At 39.8% G+C, this 23,395-nt stretch overlaps 1 protein-coding gene across 3 annotated transcripts in view; it reads left to right on the top strand.

Moving 5' to 3' along the window:
* Positions 1 to 23,395, top strand: part of LOC134225295 (uncharacterized) — a 196,553-nt gene that overhangs the window by 48,202 nt on the left and 124,956 nt on the right. For all 3 annotated transcript variants that reach the window (XM_062705267.1, XM_062705260.1, XM_062705253.1), the window contains exon 2: positions 6,392 to 7,307. In XM_062705267.1, the coding sequence (XP_062561251.1) occupies positions 6,707 to 7,307 (601 nt within the window). In that variant the 5' untranslated portion in view covers positions 6,392 to 6,706. The remainder of the gene's footprint in view (positions 1 to 6,391; positions 7,308 to 23,395) is intronic.

Raw genomic sequence — 23,395 nt, 5'->3', positions numbered from 1 at the left:
AAGTGAGAAATGAGACGTCTCACTTCTCACTCCTCATTTCTCACTTCTCATTGTTAAAAAAGATGACCGCGGAGTGAGTAGTGAGACGATTCACTACACACTTTGCGCTTCTCACTTTTTTCAGCGAGAAGTGAGAAATGAGGAGTAAGAAGTCAGACCTCTAACTTTTCACTCCTCATTTCTCACTTCTCACTGTGAAAAGTGAGTTGAGCGAAGTGGGTAGTGAGACGTCTCACGTCTTTTCACAGTTAGAAGAGAAAAATGAAGAGTGTGAAGTGAGACGTCTCTATTCTCATTCCTAATTTCTCACTTTTCAAATAACCTATTCGGCCAAATGTCCTATTCGGCCAAATGACCCTTTCCGCCAAATGGCCCTTTCGGCCAAATGACCCTATCGGCAAAATGCCCTTTTCGGCTGAATAGCTTTCGGTCGAATGGGTTTCGGCCAAACGACCCTTCCCCGAATTCATGAAAGCTGGAAATATTTATCACGAATATCAGTCGTTGAACAAATATTGCATTAAGCACCGCACATTCCGAAATCATATTATAACAGCAAGTACTACAGATTCAGTTGACAGCAAGAGCTCCTATCCAACGGACGTGTTATTTCACACGCTTATTTTTATTCGTTTCTCGAGTCGTTCGCAAGCAAACGCGTTGACGGCAATGAACCCCGCACGCTCGAATACCGTGGTGGTCGACTTCAATGTGCTTCCTGTGCGACCTGATGCAGGTAAAGTGCATAATTTTATCGAGAATGACCTGAAATTGAAGTTGTCGGATGTGAAACAAATCCAGTTTCACAACATTCAAAAGTGTGTATTTATCGAGATGATTAGTTTCGCTGTCGCTTGTCGGTATGAAACCGAACACAATTTGAAGCATCATTTCTTGTGTGGCGATAGTAAATTCGCAATTCACGTTTATTTGGATTCCGAATTAACAGCAGTGCGAGTGCATGATATTCCGCCGACAGTGAATAATGCCGCCGTTCATACCTACATACAGTAGTTCGGAACAGTGACTTCGGTAGCTAAAGAGCGGTGGAAACATTACTTCCCCGGTATCTACAACGGTGTGCGTGTCGTACACATTAGGCTACGAAAACCGATCCCATCCTACATTACGATTAGCAATCATCAAACCCTACTAACATTTTGGTTTTATAATACTCTTGTAGAGTAAATTATGGTCTTCAAGAGCGTTATAAAACATAAAATGTTACTTGGGAAGTTTGTGCACTTGCAATGGACAAAAACCATCATGAAGGATATGCGGCAAAGCAGCGCATCCGAAGCAAAAGTGTTCGGAAGCTGCTGCCGCAGTCATCGAAACAGCAACACCAGCTCCCGCACTATCGACTGAAGCTCAAGCTTACTAACACGAATGTCGAATATCCTCCACTACGCAGCGAGCAAACACCATCCTCGTCTGACGAGTTTGGTGGCACGACAACTTTCTTTTGACGACAATTCATCATCCAGCACGATAATAGACCAATGCAAACTCTAACTTAACCTCACTTATGTTGACAGTTCGCAGAGCGTGTTTACAAGGTATTAGAAGAAAAATCGATGTGGGGAAAATTAAAATTCATATTTTTAGCTTAAAATTGCTGTGATCCGAGTATTTAAGTGATATCCTTTGCATTCAGGATGAAATCAATCGCAAAGAACATCTACATGCGAATAAATTGATCAAACAATTCTATCGGAAGCTCCGCCGGAGTCCTGGTGAAATAGCTCTGTGAACTGTCAACCTACGTCATCATGCACTGGTCTATTCTGTCATCCGATCCAAACGACACAACTGGAACAGCAAAGCGACGGCTGTCAACTCGAAGAGGCAATGAAGAGAAGAAAGTCTGTCCGGAGCAATGTTTCTCTAAGGCGGCCCATGGTGCAGATGAAAACTGCACAAACCTTTCAAATAAAGATTAAATTAAAAAAAGTACTACAGATTCAACAGAATGTATATTTTAGTGCAACCATTGAACGAGTTCAGCACCATCCCAAGCAGCACAAGTCTAATGAAACTGGTTACTGCAACCTAATTGTGACTAAATCGGGTCACACATAAGCTACTGTGATCTATGTACAACATGTGTGCTGCTCGGGATGCCCAATGTATGATCCTGCAACCGATAGTATTTATGGACTGGTTCCTGGTACAGCCGTAATCTGAAAAAGTGACGAATGCGCCAAATTATAACAAAAATATTTTCTATGTTTTTGTTGAAAAGCTCGATGAGTACTACTCGTTAACACCATAAAATTGTTTGTAGCTAAGGCTGGAAGTTGTTCGGCCTTATATGTCGTTTGTCGAAAAATAAACAGCTGGAGAAATAGCTCAATTGGCTGAAATGGTCGTGTGGCAGAAAAGGTCATTTGGACAAGATGGGCATTCGGTCGAAAGTGTCGTTTTGTTGAATTGGTCATTCTCTCTAAAAAGCCGTTCAGCCGAATAGGTCATTTGGCAGAAAATACCGTTTGGTCGAAATGGTTGTTCTGCAGAAAGGACATTTTAGGGTCGAATAGCTTTTTCTGTCAAACGACTATTTCTACCAAACGACATTTTTGGCCAAATGATCTATTCGGCCAAATAACATTTTCAGCCAAATGAACTGTAAGTGCAAACAACTTCTCGGTCAAATTACCAGTTCGGCCGAATGTGCATTTCGACTACTTATCGCATTTTCGACCTAATACCGTTTCGTTTAATTCGGCCTTATGGAATTTGGCTAGATGACTTTTGGCCTAACGCGTTATTCATCCGAGTGGCATTTGAATAAATGGATTTTCGCCGAATAACTTTCGGCCTGACGACAGATATGGTCAATTAGCCGAAAGGTATTTGTTCAAATATGACATTTTGATGAACAAACCTTTAGGCAAAAAATTATCTAGCCATATTTTTTATTTAGCTGAGATTATCATACGACTGAAATTGTCGTTCGTCCGATTGGCCATTTGGCCAAAAAGGTTGTTTTTGCCGAAATTAGCAGAAAGGTCGTTTGGCCGAAAATGTTATTTGGCCTTACAGGTGAATGTGTTTGACCATATAATCCGTTCAGTAATCAACATTTGGCCTTTGAACCAATTGACATTTTTGATCAAATCGCCCCTTCTGTCAAACAACCCTTTTGGCCGAATGACATTTTTGGCCTTATAACATAATCGGCCAATCAACCAGTCAGCCAAACGACGTGTTATGAAAGAGTGCTTTTTAGGCCAAATTACCAACTCGGTCGTATGTCGCTTTGAAATTTTTGGCCAAACTGTTTTCCGATGTATAACCGTTTCACTCGAACGTTCATTTCGGTCAAATGCAATTCGGCTTCATGATTTTCGATTTAACGTATATTCCGACAAATTATCCGGCAAATGAGTTAAGGTCAAACGATTCTTCCTTTTTAAAATTTCCATTGAATTTACCTAAATCCTAAGAAAATCCTTCTAAATTTCGATTTTTTATTTGTTGAAATACCGAAAAGTTTTCCGTAAAAATAAAAAAAAAAAAAAACACGTGGAAATTTAGATCAAGTTTCGTAAAATTCTTAAAAATTCCTAAGAATTTTCCAAAGAAACTTTAGAAAATCCCGTGCAAATTACAATGCATTTCCTATGGAAATTTCGAACAATTTTCCGATGAAATTCATTTTTTTCTGTTGATATTCACATTTTGAACAATCTCCCGCTGAAAATCTGAAGAATTATCTGTGTAACTTTCAAAGAATACTGAACAAAAACTTTCCATGGATTTTTTGATAATTTGTTTCGTGAAATTTATGAAATAAATGTCATGTTAATTCCAAACGATTTCCCACGGAAATACCAAACAATTTTCCTTGGAAATCCCAAAGTGCTTCCTTGAAAATTCCAAAAAATCAAAATTTCAATGTAGCTTACATGTAAAATCCGAAAATAATTTTCAAATGAGTATTTTGGAGAAGCTCAGAGAATGTTCGGGAGTAGTTCATCAGATTTTTCAGACGAAATTCAAAAGTTCTTTCGTTGAAATTTTGAAAACATCCTAAAAAAAAAGGCGGAAAAAAATATTTAAAAAACTTGAAAATCTTCACGCCAACTAAAATGGCTTTCGGCGTGACGCCGAAAACGCCGTCTCCACCTACAAAAATTCTGACAAACGCCGCCGCTGATTTTCGGACCGGCGTCTATATACGTCACTTTCCCAGATTACGGCAGACTAGTAAGCCCCATCAGTGCTTCTCACTTTTTACAGTGAGACGTGAGAGTTCTCACTTTTAAAATGACCTATTTGGCTAAATGGCATGTTCGGTCATATGACCTATTCAGCCAAATGATCTGTTCGGCTAAACGTCTTATTCAGCCAAATGTCCTATTCGGCCAAATGTCCTTTTCGGCCACATGTCCTTTGCGACCAAATGTTCTATTCTGGCTAATGTCCTTTTCGGGCAAATAACCTTTCCGACCAAACTACCTTTTCAGACTATTTAGCCAAATGTTTTATTCGACCAAATATCTAAATCGTTTGACCAAATGACCTATTCGGCCAGATGGGATTCGGCCTAATAGTTTGTTCGGCCTAGTGGCATTCGGTCAAATGGATTTCGACCGAATGGGTTTCGGTCAAACGACCCTTCCCCGACAAAAATGGAATGCCTGGAATGCTAAAATTCATCATGACGTCTGCAACGAAAATTGCGAACGCTTTGAAAACGTTCCCCTTAAATGGCCGCCAGAGTAAACGCGACGTGCGATGAACAATTATTATCAATAAACTGTCAAATTGCACTGTCGCACCGCGCCGTCGGGCTTACATTGAATATGTGGCAACAGCAAAGTCAACGAAAATTAATTTTTGTATGGGAGAGCTTATTACTAAAATGAAACGCCTCCAAATTAGCAACCCTATAACCAAAGACCGGCGGAGTTAAAAACTGTCGAAATGGCAACGTATGAAAATGCATGAAATTGTGAAAATAATACGGGCATCACTTTGCTTGCTTCTTATGGATGCAAAATGTAAACAAGTCGAATTGGAACCGTTTTTGACGGTTCGATTGGAAACAAGATGGCGTCTTCGCCGATCTCTTATTGCACTCCAAATGCAGTTTAAAGCTAAGTACACGTGGAAGCATGTATTGAAATTTCCAACTGGATCAACAAACATGCCGATTAGTACGAAACCAGTTCAAACGGGTTGCCCTTAGATGAAGAGATTAAGATTACCATTGAAAACGCAAAAATTGACGCGCATGCCACGCTTAAATAGATCGGTGGTGTTGAAGAAATGGAAATAGATTTCAATAACCATATCAACTTGAAAAAGAAAAAAAATCACAACCAAATGACAATGAAATATTAATTACGGAAGATGAGCATACAGAATCAGATGAAGATTTGTGGTGGTGACGGTTATGAAGAAACAACAGAGGAAATAACAAAGGCTAAATTTTGTGTTTGAAAAATGCGGGGGTGAACCAAATTCACGAAATTGCACAACTGGTTTCAAACACACCTTCAAAGTTCAAGGAAACATCGAAAAAGTAAACAAATACAACATCAAGATATCCACAGTGCTGTGGATGCTTTACAACAAGAAATTCGAATATTCTAATGACCGAATAAGAAGGTTTCATATCCTCAGAAACCATCATCGGCCAGATGACCTATTCGGTCAAGCGATTTTTTTTTTCGTCAAATGACCCTATCGGCCAAACGACCATGTCGGCCAATTGTCCTTTTTACCCAAAGTTCGGCCGTGTCACTCTCGATCAAATTTCATTTTCGGTCAATTCAGATCTTTGGAACTCTTTTTTTTTTTTCGTGCGAAATACTTTTGAACCTCCACTAGAAGTAATTTAGATTTACACTGGTTTGCTTTTCACTTTTCAGAAAATTGTTTGGAATTTCAGATTTTTTTTTTCCAAAGCAAAATTCTTTCGCATTTTCACTGGAAGGTCTTTTAAAGTTAGGTACCACTGAAGTTGGATTTATAAACATCGGGGCCCTCTAATATTGACCAACATATTGAGGCACGTGCCTGTCCGTGCATCGTTCATTCGCTGTCGTACGCTTAAATTTTGTTTCGCCGCTGGATTTAAAGTTCCGTTTCGTGCGGCCAGAGATGCGTGCTCGGCCAAGTATGGGTTATTGTCGGCGGTAGATACCGGTAGTCCCCTCCGATTGCATCAACCGCGGCGGCGACGACGTCGACGCTGCAGATTCATTTCGTTTTGTTTTAGTTTCGGCAATCACGCTCACCACCACAACCCGTTGGCAGCTCTTCAGTTGAAGTTGGTGTTTCGCTACCACACTGATGAATTGATCATTTGTCTAACATACCAATGGCATAAACGTAAATTCTGTGTAAATAATGTTTGTTTTCCTCTCTCCGGTTGCAGATTGACGACATGGACCACCATCCATTGCTGGGCAAAGCGGAAGTCGTCATCGTTGTCTAAGTCCAACAGTTTCAAATTGCGCGCCGCACACGAGACCAAATGACTGAATTAGCTTCGACTGGATTGGTTTTCAAGAGGGATTTGGAAAGTGACACATGCACCCCATCCATCAAGTGAGAGTGGAAATTAATCGAAGAAAGTGAACACAGTGATGCAGTAGTTCTAATAATAAACGAAAGTGAATAAAAAAAAATTAAAGACCTTCGGTACGTGTGCAGCCTGCGAGTAGACGCTTCTGCTAGGATAGGAAGAAATATGCAATCAAGTGCAACCGATATGGAATCGAGGCTGGTTGGGGATCATCACTGTGGCCATCATTGCGACAAAAACGGTCCTAGCCCTCGGAGAAAGATGGTCAGCGGATCTTTATCGCGACGGCGGTGGTTGGCAGTGGCGGTGTGTGTAAGTGCGTTGATGAGTATGGCGGTGGCCGCCACCGAAGAAAGTACGACACTGGCCGAGATCGACGATCAGACCACCGCCAATTACCATAATCAGACAATCGATGACAGTAGTGATAGCAGTGCGGATCGGTTAAGTGAGGAAATTAGCAACCTGACCATCTCGACCGAGCAGCCCATTACGGTTAGCACGGCGCGCAGTAGAAAGCCCTTGTTTTCGACCGGAAACCGCCTCTGGGACGCCCTGATTGCCGAGTGCATCAAGAAGCCAACGTTCGCTTGTATTCAAAAGAACGTATACAGCTTTCTCGGCGACTCGTTGGAAGTTGGGGACTTTAACGTGAGCAATCGAGTGATATTCACCAAGAATCGCGTTGATTTCACCAAATATACCCGGGAGGTGAACGAAGGAGACGACGATGAGATGGATAACGAGATTCCGGACGCGAGAGGAGGTAATTATGGCAATTGGATTGTTTACGATTTCAGGTTGGGTTTCAGTTGAAGTAATGAGCGATGAATGTGTAAATCATGGGACACGGGACCACAGCAGTTGGATGGCATTTGGAAGCGATAAAAATGTCGTTAAACAGATCATCTTGACAGCCAAGTGATTCTGGTCATGTTTGCGGATTCGGTGATCCATCGGCTTCATCAGTTGGTTTACCGATAAGGAGCGAACACACCTCAAAGCACCCTCGTTGGCATGCGGAGCTAGTCTAAGGCAAAAATTGTACTCTCAAGTGATGACTTGTTAGCACGTGTCACACTCATTGAAATGGATATATATATATATATATATATATATATATATATATATATATATATATATATATATATATATATATATATATATATATATATATATGACTAGTGCTTGAAAAAAAATGTGTTCTGCATACCTTTTTCATGCAAGTATGTGATATTAATAATATTTATTTTTAGGAAGCTTATCAAGAATCGCTCACATCGCTTTATCTTGCCTATATATAAAAATTAGTTTGCATTTCCTTTCAAGCTATATAACTCACGAACGGATGGACCGATTTGCAAGTTTTTCTCCCTAATTGTCTTGGGATCAGCTGTGTTTGTATTTATGGAAGATAAAACATTTCGTTGAGAAAGTAAGACAAATTTAAAAATACCGTCAGGAAACCGTCAAGCTCGAACTGAAATAAATCTATAGTGCGACGCTGCAATCAACTAAACGACAGGTCGAAAAACAATAACCCGAGCAAGATCGAACAGATTCGTCTAGCATTCTAGTATAAAACAATATTAACAAGATTTGCTTTTAACGTGACTCAGAGCTTTGAACTGGATTTTTAAACGCGGTATTTTTGATTCTGGATAAATTGAGTCACGTTAGAAACGTTTTTTATGCAAATTGTGGAGCTTATGCGGTTTTTCTACTCGGATTTTGGACATTACTTGTTTTTATTTACTTTGTACTTATCTCCGACTTTTGTATTTTATCAAGCTAGCCAACAACATGACTTTGTCGACAACATGAAAGTTTTCCGATTTAACGAAAAGTTTAAAAATTACAGACATTTAAAAGTCCCGTATTTCTAAATTATCTCGTCTTTGATTTAAAACCGCCAAAGAAGCATGGTTTGAGTATATATTTTGGGTTAGAGACATGTCAATTTTTTTTTCATCGTCATAGAGGCTAAAACCAACGGAAACAACGTACCTTTCCTAGAACTTCACTATAGAAAAACTTTTCTCCTGAGCTTACGATTTGGTACGGATGAGTATGGCAAAAAGTATCCCTTTTCTTGGTTTTTGAGACTGTGACAAAAAACTCAAAGGTGCACCCAATCGGGTTGTACGCAAAGGTGATGTAGGATTATGTAGCATCATGTAATGGATTATAAACGTATGTAGTAGCAGAATGGACCCTGTATTGCTTAGGGGTTGGCAGTAAGTGTTACGGTTTGTCTATTGTTTGCATCGCGGAACTTTCAAACCATTTTATTATACATTAAATCGATTTATTAAATTTGCATTGGATCTACACATTCTCTATCCAAAATACTGGAACATCAAGTAAATGACTATGTAAATCAATCAAATGACTAAATCTTGTAAGGAAACTTATTTCCTACTCGTAAATGGCTGCAGAAGCTATCGCAGCGAATAACTTTTCTGTCACAACCATCGCTGACGGCCATCACCGCTTTCTGCGCTATCAATGTTATATAATTTCGTAAATTTGAAGAAAAATTATCTTGAATCAACTCTCTTCTGTTAAATATGGTGGTCCTGACAAGAAACGATTTACGCTTTTTGTTTGATTGATTCGTTGAGGTTGAATAATATTGCAGCAATCACGCCATCAATGCGATAGTTCCGCTCTCTGCGGAATTCTGCTCAAAACAGCTGGCGCGTTTTTTTTTTTTAATAAATTTCCTTTTTTATTTTATCGCAGTGTGCCGCGCGCGAGTATTGACGTTTAAATATTTGCTCCCGTGATTTTTTTCTTCGTTCGGAACACTTGGATTTTGTGCAGTTTCTTCTGAAAGTGAAAAGAAAATGCTCCATTCCAGCATTCTGGTCATTTTTGGATTGTAGGATATATGGCGTTGTTTTCGGTTGATTCGGTGACGTTATCTCGCGATCCGTACGAAAGTTGACCAGTGCGATTGGAGTCATAATCGGGAACCATAAAGACAGGAAACCGACCTGATCTAGCCACGGGAGCCGGAGTTTGAACCATTTTCCTTCCTTTCCGGTCAGGCATTAGTGCGGTGAACATTTCTTACCACTCGGTGGGTGCGTGTGGGGCTTTTCGTTTGTACTAGGAAAAAGTCTCATTGAGAAACGAATTGATTTCTACGGAGTGGCGCGTTTTCCGTGGTACAGTTTTTCCGGTGCGACAAGGTGTGGTTGCTGTGGAGAAGTTTGTTTTGGCAGCTTTTGTAATAGTTTAAATAGTGGTTTTTGAAAATTTTATTATTTATGACCAAACAATTTTTCTTAACATATACCTATGTGAAAGGACCGTCTGTGCAGTGGTAATATTAATGCTAAGTGCTGAGTGAATACCTAGATCCTGTTGCTTCGCAAGCCATTATTTTAAAGTGCAATGAAGACTATTTTGAAGTGCAGAAGACTTTACTGGTTACCCACTGGCAAAGATCGACATCGAAGCATGGGGTTGAACGGGGTTCGAAAAGTTGAAAAACAGATGTACGGCAAGTAAATCCTGCTTAAAATGCGAATTGGTGTATACTGAAACTAAACTGTATCCTGAGGAGACTCGAGCGAGACAGCATTGCATGTTTCAAGATCTAATACGGTGAACGATGTCGGTAATATGTTGAAATTTTTGGTAAGTCCGTTCCTTTTTGAACTCACACTGGATATTATAACTCCATGGAACATACTAAACATTACATACATGCTTTTTTATATCAGTGTTCTTATATATACCGTCCGTATTGTTCATAAATCGATTTAAATATTCAGTGACACTAGTCAAAATTCAAACATCTCTTTCTCTGAACATTATCATAAAACGCTCAGAGTGAGAGGAGGTTGTGAAAAATCGCCAGGCCCAGAAGTGGTTTTCAGATACTCTAGCTTGCATAGGTGGGAGGGGTTTGAAAACGGTCGATTTCTGTATTACGTAATCAATATACTGATAAATTTAGTTTATAGATTATATTCATCATGTTATATGTATTCTCCTGATCATAGCAATACATCATAAAGCATAAGCTCATATTTTTCATGCCGTACACAATAACGCACTGTGTAGGAGAGTTAAGAATGCACTAAACATCCCGAACTGGACCCTCCGGACTATAACAAACACATTATCGTCGAATTTATAATGGAGCCAGCAAGGCAATAAGGATAATAATAATATATTATTTCTATATTAGCTATATTATTTTCATGTCTATGTTTTCATGAATCTAAAACTCATTCAATTTTGGATCTTGAAGGTTTGATTTTTCATTTCATTTATGGCGATAATACTTCTGTTAGACAATTTTAATGTAGATGATCTCACTTGCAGATAAATGTGAATGTTATCAGAACAAATAATACAGGTATTTTGGAATTGGTGAACTATTTATCGGAAGGATATAGAGACTATAACATAATAATTTAACTTGATTAGGAAATAAATAAGGGGAAGGGGAGTGTAATAAACTTTCTTTTCTCTCTCGTTTCAGAGAGCGAGCATTGGCGCTTAAACCTAGGCTAATTAGCCAGGGCAAGTTTAATAGCTTTGCCCCTTCCAAGGAAATCATCAATGGAGTGACATAAATTTCTTAGCATGGTCACTTCCAACGTTCGTTCAATCTTATTATATCATTTGCTTATGATGATATTCCTAAACTATATCCCTACCCACCATCCAACTCCTTGACATCTATGAGGGCGTCGGTGAGTCGCTGGCCTCTCGTTAAGTAGATGTCATATCAACATTTCCTTCCCTTCCCTAGTAACGGAGAAGATGGGCGTGGCCAGCAATGGTAGCTTTCATGCTTTATCATTTTAGACCCCCAATTGGATTGCTATCAATTCCCAAATAGTAATCCATAAGCAGTTGGGGTAAGAAAGATAAAGAATATACATGACAGCTATCAGTATGCAATCTACGAAATACTCCGTTACAACGCAACGCAACGCAACGCAACGCAATAAATTTCCTTTTTTATTTCATTTATTTTTGATTTGACAATATTCTTACATTTAAGTGCTCAGCCTTTCTGGCTCTTCATCTTTATGTGTGTTTTTTTCTGCGGTTTGGTTTGAAACTTGTTTTAATTTTATATTCTAGTTTACATGTCGGCTCCAGTGAGCTCTGGTATTTGAATAAATGATGAACTTTGTCAACAACTTAAAATCCCTCTAATAAAGCTTTAAAAAAAAATCTGGTATTTGAATTTGAAAATAATTTACTACCCTATCTAACTAACCTAACAACAAATCGTATAACCTAATGGACCAAGTCCCGCACGACCTGGTGTTCAGATGCTAAGCAGCGCACCCTTTACCTCTCCAATGACTCACCAAAACGGTCATTCAGCGGTTTGATCTCAGCCAGACGATAGACCTCAGTATTTCGCATTCTCCCATTAGAGACCATAATCATTCGAAGGAACTTGTTCTGGACTCTCTGGAGTTTGAGATGATGAGCCATATTCTATCACCGGAAGAATGATTTGTTTACAGACAGCAAGCTTGTTTTTTCGAGACAGGGTCGACTTGCGATTGATCAGAGGGCAAAGTAACTGGAGTAATACATTGCACTTAGTAACAGTTTTGTCGATCTGCTGTCTGAAAATCAGCATTTTGTCTAGTGTAAGGCCAAGTTAATCAGCCGTGTCGGTCCATTCCACCGGTGTGCCGTTTAAAATGATTTTGCAATCTTCAACCGGAAAAAGTCTGGGAGATCGGGAGTGAGGAAAGAGGATGGTCTGTGTCCTGACCGCATTGATGCAAATCTTCCAGCTGGCGAAGTATTCTGTCAGGCCATCCAGGCCTCGTTGGAGCTTCGATGTGAGGGCTCTTATTACTCTACCATTGTGAATGATGGATGTGTCATCTACAGATACAGAGTGCCTCCTCCTGGGAGTGATGGCAAGACAGAATTGAACAGATTGAACATCAGAAGTAGCTCCGCCGATAGAGACCCAGAATGTCCTCGCCGACAGATAGTTTTTTAATGATTTTCACTAAACAGCTTGGAAGGTTGTAGTTGTGAAGCTTGTACACTAAACCATTATGCCAGACATTGTCGAAGGCTTTTTCGACGTCTAACAGGGCCATGGCCGATGTTTTGGGTCAGTTGATGAACGGTTGATCGCCCACGGCGTAAAGCAAACTGTTCCTCGAGCAAGATGTTATTTTGTTCGGCAGATTCGAGTAGCCGGCTGAAAATCGCTTTTTTTCAAAAAGCTTAGATAACGCAGTGAGAAGGCTGATTGGTCGATAGATTTTGGGGGAGGTTGGGCCTTCCCAGGTTTTTTTGATTGGGATTACTTTGGCTGATTTCCAGGTGATAGGAAAGTAGCTAAGCCAGAGCCATTGATTGAAAATCATGGCAAGATGGTCGAAAAACGGTTCACTCATGTGCTTGAGTTCCAAGTTAAAGATATTGTCGAAACCTGAGGCCGTCATTTTTTTGGAGGTCTTGACACAGTTCGAAAGTTCGTCAGCTGTTATCACCAAATCCTCTGAGAAGTCGTTGGGAAGTTGATCGAGATTGTTTGCATGTTGTCTGACAGCAGCTTCATGCGGACTGATAATGTTTTGTCCAAGACTGTGGGAACTAACGAAGTGCCGGCCTATCTCAGTAGCCTTCTCGGCAGGTGTTATAAAGCGATCCATAGAGCCATTGTTGTCTAACGGGATCAACGCAACGGTGGAATAGGACGTGGTTTAGTTTGCAAGATTTTTATCAGTTTCCAGAACGGTTTGGCACAGACAGGGAGATCTTATTGGAAAAGTCATTATTTCTGAGTTTCACCATTCTGGCCTTGATAATTTTGGTCAAGCGATTGCAATCTGTCTTCAAAGATGACAGATTGGTGCGTTGGAATTGCCTTCGTTTGACAGACGGATCAAATCTTTGTTGAGTGGGCTTTGCTTACCTGATGGACTACTGGTACGTGTTGATCCGCGCCCGCGAAATCGCCTCCTCGATGGAAAGTAGTTTGCCGGTCAACATCCTCAGGCGTCTCAGGGTGCGCCTCATAGTTTATGTTGTCATCCACGCACTGCTGTAACTGATTCCAGTTGGCACGATGGTGGTTGCGTCGGGTAAGATGGTGTCGATTTACCGAGTTGCCAACCTCCAAAACCACCAGATAGTGATCAGAGCTGATTTCTTGGTTCACCACACCACCGCGGTGCACCGGTTGGGAAGTGTTGTTGTCCATGTTGTTGAGAAAATTGCCCAAAACCGCATGGGCACCGGATCGGCTCATCCGAGTGGGAGCGTCTGGGCTCAAGACAGTGTAGTGTCCTACCTCCAGCCTCCAGGTCTCGTTGAAGGATGGCGCCATTTTGGTTCAGCCTGCTGTTCCCCCAGGCTTGATGCTTTGCATTGATATCGCCGGCGATGATATACCGTCCACGCCGCCGGGTTAGTTTGATGATGTCTTGCTTCAGGGCCACAGCCGATCCATCCCGCATGTTTGCTTGTCTCGGGTAGTACGCCGCGATTATGGTGATCGAGTTGACGGTGGTGGTTACGTCAACCCCTATGGCTTCAATTATTTCAAGCTGAAAACTTGGCAGCAATCGGCAATCGATGTTTCGTCGCGCAAGGAGATAGCCACTCTCCCTCGGGGCCAGACAGATCGAGCCTCACAAGTCGAAAGTCGAAAGTCGGGAATGTAGACGTTCACTTCAGGCTTCAGGTGTGTCTCGGTTATGGTTGCAATGTCGATGTCTCGTTGGTTGAGGAAATCGGTCAGCTCAATGTTTTTGTTCTGAATAGAACAAGCGTTCCAGTTAAGGATTTTGATGGAACCTTCAGGGCCCATATTTAGCCAGAAAGGTCATGACTACCGAGGTGGCAGCGTCGATTTGCTGTTCCTTCGTTCGGCAGCTTCGCAGCCGGCGGAACAGATTCAGGGTGAGCTCTGTGATTTCCTCCGGGGAGTAGAGGTTTTCAGACTGCTGTTCAGTAGGAGCATCAAGTCCCACATTCTCCCAAGCGGGCGGGAGCGGATTTCGCAACGGCGGAGAAATGGCGGCTGCTGCGAGGCGTTGCTGCACAGATGAGGCCGGGGGACGGCTTGTCCTCTGCTGGTTTGGCTGGAGTGGTGGAAGGTTCGGCACGTTGTATCGCAGAGGCGGAAACTGTTTGGCGTTCAACGGCGGAGGCGGGTCTCGTCGTCTTCCTGGCTGGTTCTTGCTTGAGGCTTTTTTGCGGATGGCGATAAACTCCGAACGCTTAGGGCAAGCTCGATTGCTGCACTCGTGAATCGCACCGCAATTGGCGCACTTGACTTCGGCAGCTTCCTCCATCAGTTGACACGAAGATGTTTGGTGCGCTCCAGCGCACTTGCCACAGCGGGGCTTCATGTGGTAGGATTTTGTTCCGTGGCCGAACGCGAGACAGTTCCCACACTGCGTCACGTCGCGTTTCTTCGGGCGGTATCTCTTCCACTCCACAATTATGTAGAAGAAAGTCCTTACCTTCCGAAGGCCCGTCATTGTGACGGAGTCCTTCCCCAAATGCACCAGATACAACGCATCTCGGTGATTGTTTCCATCGGCTCGCTTGATAGGGAACACCTTGATTGGCTTCAGCTTGCAATTCTTCGAAGATTGCTTCCGGGATGTATTCCGGAAGCTCACGAATAACAACCTTCAGAGGCTTCGTTCTGGGAACATCGTGCGAGTAAAACTCACACTTTTGGGCCAACAAGTGCTTACCGACATCCTGATAGTCGGCTGCAGTGGTGCAAATAATCTTCGTGCCGACGCTGCACAGCTTGAACAGAGGGTGAATCTATTTCTTGGCGTAGTAAGGCGATATCCTTCGAAGAGGTAAAGAGGGATGGAATCTTCACTTTGGTAGTTACTTGCTGGTCCGCCAAGACAGCATACTTGTTGTTTGCTAGCAGTCTATCATTTATCACCGACGGCTCGGCATCATCATGTCGCGGCCGCTTGGAGCCACCCGATTGCTGGTCATCAGCCGATGGCATCGACTTCTGGTTTCCTTTGCGACCCATTGCAGCAAATGGTCGAGAAGGATTTGCTGCTAACGATTGCAGCGATGCTTTTTGTCTTGCTACCTCAAACAGAGTAGCAAGCGCAGGTGAAACGTCACGCGGGTAGCGCGGAATTGCGAGAAATAACGATGCAAAAAAATAAACAAAACGAAACAGACCGCGAGCGCAAAACACGATCGATCGTGTCATTTGTTGGTACTGGAATGCTCGCGCGTGCCGGAAAGCACTATTCTTGTATTCAATAAGGTAAATTCGTTAGCAACACAATTTGTTCCAATTCAGTATTGCGAGAAAAAAGAAAACTTCTAATTTTGCGGAGCAAAGAAGAAGAAGCAGACTGAGTGTCGGAAACTTCAAAATTGCATGCACTGTACGAAAAGCGTTGATATTTCTTGATCTCAAGAATATTCGAGAAATCTGAAATGTTTCAAAATCACATAAATATATTCCAAAATTTTGTTACCTTCAGAAAAAATCGGTAAAAATATACGATGCTGTATAAATATATTAGGTTATTTCGATACAATCAAGGATACAATGGTAATTCGTATTTGATATTATGATAATATGTTATAAATACGTATTATTATTATTATTATTTTATTGTTACATTCATCGAACATTTTTGCCTACATGAACACTTATTTGTTAATAAAAAATGTTAAAATGTATGTTGGGATGACAAAGTGTACTCAAATCAATGCATTTTTTTATCGATCTTGTTTCTGACCTGCTAAACACCAAGAAAATAGAATACGCAACATGTGGTAAAAGATTGTCAAAGTATAAAAATGATCTTATAGAACCATCAAGTCAACTGGAGAACCAACATCGGACATAACGATCAAGTCAATTTTAATTTTGAAATACGGGTGCTGTTTCCATTTCCATCACTGCACCAATCTCATCGCTCCTTTTTACTAACAGGTTTGTTCACTGTTGGGGAAAATAAGCGAGTCAAACTGCTTTTATTTATCTTATTTTGATTGGATGAATATAGGAGCTCTATGAGATGGAGAATATGAACAGTTACCTTTCGACTCTTGAGTTTGCCAATAATTTTCAAAATCAAAATCAAAATCAGCTATGGATATAAGAAATAAGTGAATCTTATCCGGTACTACAAGTTAATAGTAAAATACTGATACAGTGAACGTTCGCTAATTGGGGTTTTTCTAGTTGGGGCGCTTTTTAGTTGGGGGTTCGCTAATTGGGGCGAAACCCAATTAAAAAGCAGCTAAACGTCAGAATGTGATGTCAAAAACGCGTTGACGTTTTGTTTCCGTGTTCATTTTCTGGCGCGTAAAATTTTCTTTTGTTCAATGCAAAAAGTAAACAACATTGACGCTTGTCAAACCGCCCCAATTAGCGAACGGCATTCGCTAGTTGGGGTGAGGTCGTGCCCCAATTAGCGAACGATCACTGTACAGAAGTTATAGAATTTCGGTTCAAAAGAAATTTGGTTCGATGAAATGAAAATGTGGACCCTATTTATCTAATTTTAATTTCACTGTAGAGCTGATGCCTAATCATTTTTCTCTTTCAAGTGCATACTAAGGCTTTGGCCCGATTCGCGAATTTAAAACTTAAAACTTAAAACGAAAATTAAATTTAAAAGTGGCAGTTCGAAAATAATGAAATCCCCCGGTCATAAGAATGGCTGGTGCTATTCAGCAAGACCAACAAAACATCTATCAAATATAATTCAATATCTGTCAAAAGTAATCTTGCTCTGCGAGCAGGGTTATTTGAAAATCTTTAAACATTCACTTTCAAGATTAATTCGATTTTAATTCACGAATCGGATCAAAGCCTAAGGATAGGATTTGTTTTCATCGGAAAATGTTTCCCAAAGATAATAATTCCTCTGTTTTCTTTTTTGCTTGAGAGATGGATGATTGTCAGCAAGCTCTTTTAATACCGTAACATATTTAGTTTATTGAAAATTATTTTCATGTTCAACTCTACATTTTAATTAATTATTTAGAAAGAGAAATTTTTTGCCCGACACTGTATATTGATCTGTCAAACATATCGCATACAACAAGAAACGGTGAGACTGATCTTAAAACTAATATACAGCACAAATGTAACCACATGAAACTGTAAACATACATCCAATAAATGCTGTTAGTTATAACGCAGTCCTAAATCGGTATGCATAAGAGCCTTTAGTTATAAACAACTCTTCCAAGTTGCAATTGAAAACAATATAACTTTTCAAATAAAATTGTGTTTTTACTATTTATGTGCTCTCGCTGTGTTGTGATGGACTAAGCCATATTATTGCAACCAACAAAAGTCGAATCATTGAAGGTAAGAGAAATAAATCTACAACATTATCGACTATTCGTGCCCATTTATATCCAATACCAAATCCGTATTCAGAAAGCCTATTTTTAAACGCCATTCAGAAGGTTATAAAGTAGTCTCAATCTAACGCAATTATACCAAACATTCTATTGCTGTTTTATTTAAGGCATACATAAGATGCAAATGGAAAACTTTCAGAAATATGACTTTCCAAAACCCAAAACATGAACAACTCACGTATAACCGAATCTAAACTCAAAGTCACAGTTGAAACAAGTATATAATTTATGTTCAACATTTCTGTTTATTTTTTTATTGGGACTAAGTTGCAGGTGCTACTTGGGCCGCCCTTTTGTGATCTGTTATGGATGTAAATATAATGTGCACTCACAAGATTAATGAAGGAATGGGGCTAATGGGATTACTTCATTGAATACAACCCTAGTAACATTTAGGTTTTATGCTGGTTTTGTAACACTTTTGTAGACTATGGTCTTTGAGAGTGTTATAAAACTTAAAATGTTACTTAGGAGGAAAGCTGCTTTCCGGCACGGGCGAGTCATTGTGATCGGGATTTTACAGACAGCATTCCCGTAGCATAAAAGAGACTGGAAATTTAAAGCATCCTGTGGAATTTTCTCGCAAGATTCTGAATTTGTTTATGAGCCATTAATGATTCAAAATACGTTTTGCCGAAAAGAGTAACAAAACAAATTTGACCCAAGCCAAAAATTTTTCATAGTACAAGACATATTCACCTGACGTATGTCGTCGGAGGGTGGTTGCTGTAGATTTTCCTCTAAAGTAGCGTCTTTATCGATTTGGCTTTGTCAACAGAGAGTGAACTTTTTTGGCAAAATTATTTGGTGTTGTTTCTGTTAGTCATTGAAAATGGTACACAAATGAAGGTTGACCCGAGATTAATTTTCCTAAAAGTGCAAAACTTAATCGTTTGGCGACGACAGAAAGTTGCCCCTCGTTGGGAGAATTACAAGTGCGCATCGGAGGGAGATAAGACAATAAATTTGGTCGAATGGATGAAATCATTAACAGCAACTAAGCTACAACGGCGATGTCACCGAACCAATCCATTTTTGCAAATCAACCCTTTCTGTCAAGGTCCTAAGAAGAACCAATTTCGTTTAGAAATGCGCTTTTCCAATAACTAACTGCAACCAAACGCTGGCCGGAACCAAAGTTTCACCTCGTGCTGTTATAGAGCGACGGTCACTCGATGATTTTCGGTTAGACAGCACCATTTGAAATAAATTTTCAGCATCGCCACTGGTGGTGCGGGATCGCAACAGACGCCATTTTTGTAATAACTCTTTCTTCACCTAAAAAGCCAATTCGTTGAGGTTGATGATCTGCATCAATCACGCGACGACCACCACAAATGCGATAGTTTTCCGTTGAAAATGCTACCAGCGCCTTCGTGCTGCTGTGTCCGCTCTGCGTGAGATCTTGTTCGAACTGAGGATTAGATCCAAACTCGCAAGTTGCTTGATTTTGATGTCTGTGCTTGCGATGTATGTACGTGATTGGTTGGTTTACCTATTTCTAAGCTTTTTAACCATTATCGATAATAAATAATAAATAAAGTTTTCAGATAAATACAAATAAGCATTGACTAATCGATGATTGAATGAGCCAAAAAAATGGAAATCCATGGATAAACGGCTGAGATATTGAAGTTCAAAGTCTATCATATTTTCGTGACAGTCTCCGATTTTCGGAATCACAAAGTGTACCCCAATATTGAAAAAATAGACGTAGTGCTACGTCAAAACTTGGCTTCTTTAAAAGTGCCCAGCTTGCGATGTATACACGGTTGGAATGGAACATAATTACCATTCATCCTTATCAAAAGGGTGTTTTTTCAAATCGAATTTTAATTTCAAAAATCGACTTTTTTTAGTTTTCAGTGTCGGACTCAATCTGGATTTTTCTAATGCATGTATTTGAAATCTTAATTGATTTTGCGATAGTCACCCATACAACACTTTTATTGTACGATGCGTCGTTTTTTGATAATATCCATTTGAAAAAATTCTAGAAAACTTTGGCCCCTTTAAAAAGATAATCTAGAACAATTTTGGAAAAAACTAATTATGCAAAGTGGCCTTTTGTAAAAAAGTTTACATTTCCAGAAAGTTTCATTGAAATCTGAGAGGGTGCTGCCAACATTTGTTCGAGTTGGCGCAAAATCTCAAAAATTTCCATAGAATTTCATTTGGAAATTTAAATGTTTATTAAAAACTGACTTTGCGAAAAGTGAGTAAAGATTTGCTTATTCTTTCCACTTAAAACATTTGGTACGAAAGTTAGCTAATGGAAAACAAGACAACAGCCAAGTAAACAGTAAATCGGCTTTTGTCTTGTTTCCATAGCAGCTCTGCCGTAATCTGAAAAAGTGACGTTTTAACCATTTTCCGAAAATGGTGTTAACGAGTAGAACTTATCGTGCTCTTTAACAGAAAAATAGAAAACTACTGTGTTGTAAATTGGCGCATACGACACTTTTTCAGATTACGGCAGAGCTAACCTTATTATTCCTTTATTGTAGTAAAAACAAAGTCAAACATGCAACCAATGATTTAAAAATAATAACAATCAGAAATAATATGAACAGTATATCTACTTTCCTCAAATTAGTTTCGTTCGACAGTATAAAACAGAAAAGGTCCCACTTGCCCCGTTTGAATGGGTAAGTGGGTCCTGAAGGTAAATTTATTTATGTAACTACCAATATTTTTTTTAATTGAATAAATGACTTCTAACACCTCTACACTTCAACAACGGAAGCATATAATGATGTATCCGTGGTTAATGTTCTGTAATACCCTGTTTCCTAAGTATGCGCTAACAATTTTGCTGAACTACCGTTTGTTTAGGTCCCACTTCCCCCGGGGTACCTTATCCTTGAAAAGTAAGAAAAGCTTCTATCGGAAATTTTGAAAAAAATTTGCAGAGATTCACAATGGTCAGAATTCAAAAACATTTCTTTTGAAAATAAATAAAACCTTCGCAAATTCAAAAGAATTTATCTTGGAAATTTACAAGAACTTCTGTTGGAACTTCAATTTTCCACTGAAGGTTCATGGTTAATTTTACAACGGGCTTGGTAGCCATATAGCTACTGCTTCTGCCTCATACGCAGGGCATTGTGGGTTCAATTCCCAGGTCCGTTCCATTCTCCTACTTTGTATCGTTCTCTATATTCCTCATGTGCTAGCAATCGCTAGAACTGGAATTGGACCTCCATACAGTTTCCATTTCTATCGTATACCCTTCAACTTGACTATTCTAGCAGTAGCTGCTAGAATTGGTAATAAAAAAAGCTTGTTTCCCTACATCCAGTTAGGAATCGGAAAACCTTGGCAGCTCGTTAACCAAGATGAACCTTTACCTCTCGAACCTTACCCAAAAATTCCAATAAAAAAATCCGTTTGAACTCGTGGCAAGTGCAGAGGTATATTCAGCTTGCAGTGGGCGAGTGATTTGTGACTTGCATTCGGACTTGGCAAGCGCAATTAGACCTAACAAATGAGTTCACCAGCACTTACATTGAAGATGAGTGCTTGTCCCAAGCTAGTGCTAGTCAACCTCAAGCTGAAAATTCAAGGTTCATTACCCTTAGGAATTGAGGAGTGTTCCAAGGAGAATTCAAAATAGATTTTCATTGAAATTGAGAGGTATTATAGAAAAAATAGAAACACTTTTCAGGGACTTTCAAAAAATTTCCGTTGAAATTTTGAAGAAATTTGTGGGGAAATTCAAAAGAATGTGCTGTCGGTTTTTCAATGAAATTTCAATGAATTTTCCGGATCTTAAGAGAATTTTTGAAGCATTTCCTGAGTAAATTCAATAATCCATGCCGCTGCTCGTTAATTAAACTTTCGATGTGATGTGGAAAATGCCGGTGTCCCCGAGATAATTTATGACAAATGCCGCGGCCGATGATTTTCGGACAAACTAACACCTTTTCACCTGATACCAATATTTTCATAGGGATGTCGAGATTTTTGCGTATGATGGAATGATGCGTATTTTTTACAAATCCTCTAAATATTATTTGTCGTGAACTTATTTAATATTTAAACGTTATTAAATAGGTATTAACAGAACCACGTGGTTCAGCCGCCTTCCCTCATGTGGCAATTTTCCAAATCACCCTCCCTCATGTAGAACCTCGTGGTTTCTGGACGGCCCCTAAGTGTTCACTAGTGATCAGATGTGTCAAATTTCCATTAATAAAAGAAGTAATTGAAAATCACAGAGCCAAAGTTGCTATAGGTCTATAGACCACAATTTAAGACACCTTGCGCTAAACACTCACAAGCGAGACGGGGTACGCGCGTACCGAACGGTTGGAACAAACATTGAAAACTGTAATCATAAGATAATTTGTTGAAAGTACCCTCAATTTTAATGACTTATCAGTTGTAAGAAAAAAACGACGGAAGTTATAAATTTTCCCCACTTACTTAATAGCATAGGCTAATGTACAGCTTTCACCATCAAATGTTTTTTGGGTTTTTGCAGATTTATTAATACGATTGAATCGATTCAATTGTTTTTTACCATTTTCAGCCACATCAACAACATGCTCTTGTTATATAATACAAAGTTTGAACTGAGCCACTCTATTCTTCAGGTCAATTTAAATGTAGAGTAGAATAATTTTTGCTCTTAATTTTACTATTTATGCAAATATAATAGGGATGAATTTTAAATAACCATAATTGAAAAATGAGAACAGGCTGAATAAATTATTGATTTATTGGATTATTAGATAAATTACCCGATAAATTTAAATAGGTCAATTATTCGCCAGTTAAAGAAGAGTAATTATTCGATTAAATACACTTCACATGAGCTCCGGGCCTAGATTGATGAATTAATTCCAGCGCTGCATCTTCAACGGTTCGTTCTTTTAACCCAATAATAAATGTACAGCTACACACGTATTTATCCAATATTGACAATCATCCCGAATTCCCGACGAATGATAACGCAAAGCCAAACGAAAAATCAAAACAAAAAACATCAAGTCTCCTCTCAAGATGCCGCTCACACCACTGACCTACATCTATTAGAATTCCCCGTCGGTCGTCCATCCATGCCGGATGTAATCATTTATCTCCAATCATCCCGTACCCCAAATCACGCCTTCCACGAAAATCATGAACATGAATGTATGCGGCCGGCGTGTGGCACCTTTCCCAAAATGCCTTCCCCCCATTGATTGGATTACCACTTTCATGTGCTGGTTCAGAAGCGCACTTACTATAAGTAGAATGGAATCCGCAAGCTCTTAGGATAAACAGGTAATAGAATGATCACCGCCTCCCGTCGGATACAGGTGGAACTTGATTATATGGATTTTTGTGCTTTGGTTTTCTGGAGTTGGGATAATGTGTGCCTTAGTGCCTTTGTGAGAGTGTATGTATTTTTGTGATATTTGAGTAGTATCCGTTAACTTGATTCAAGAGATAAGCCAGCCTAGGACTAGA

This window comes from Armigeres subalbatus, chromosome 1 (assembly GCF_024139115.2).
Source record: "Armigeres subalbatus isolate Guangzhou_Male chromosome 1, GZ_Asu_2, whole genome shotgun sequence".
NCBI lineage: Eukaryota > Metazoa > Arthropoda > Insecta > Diptera > Culicidae > Armigeres > Armigeres subalbatus.
The sequence above is the reverse complement of the archived record's forward strand: the minus strand, read 5'-3'. Positions and strand labels throughout refer to the sequence as shown.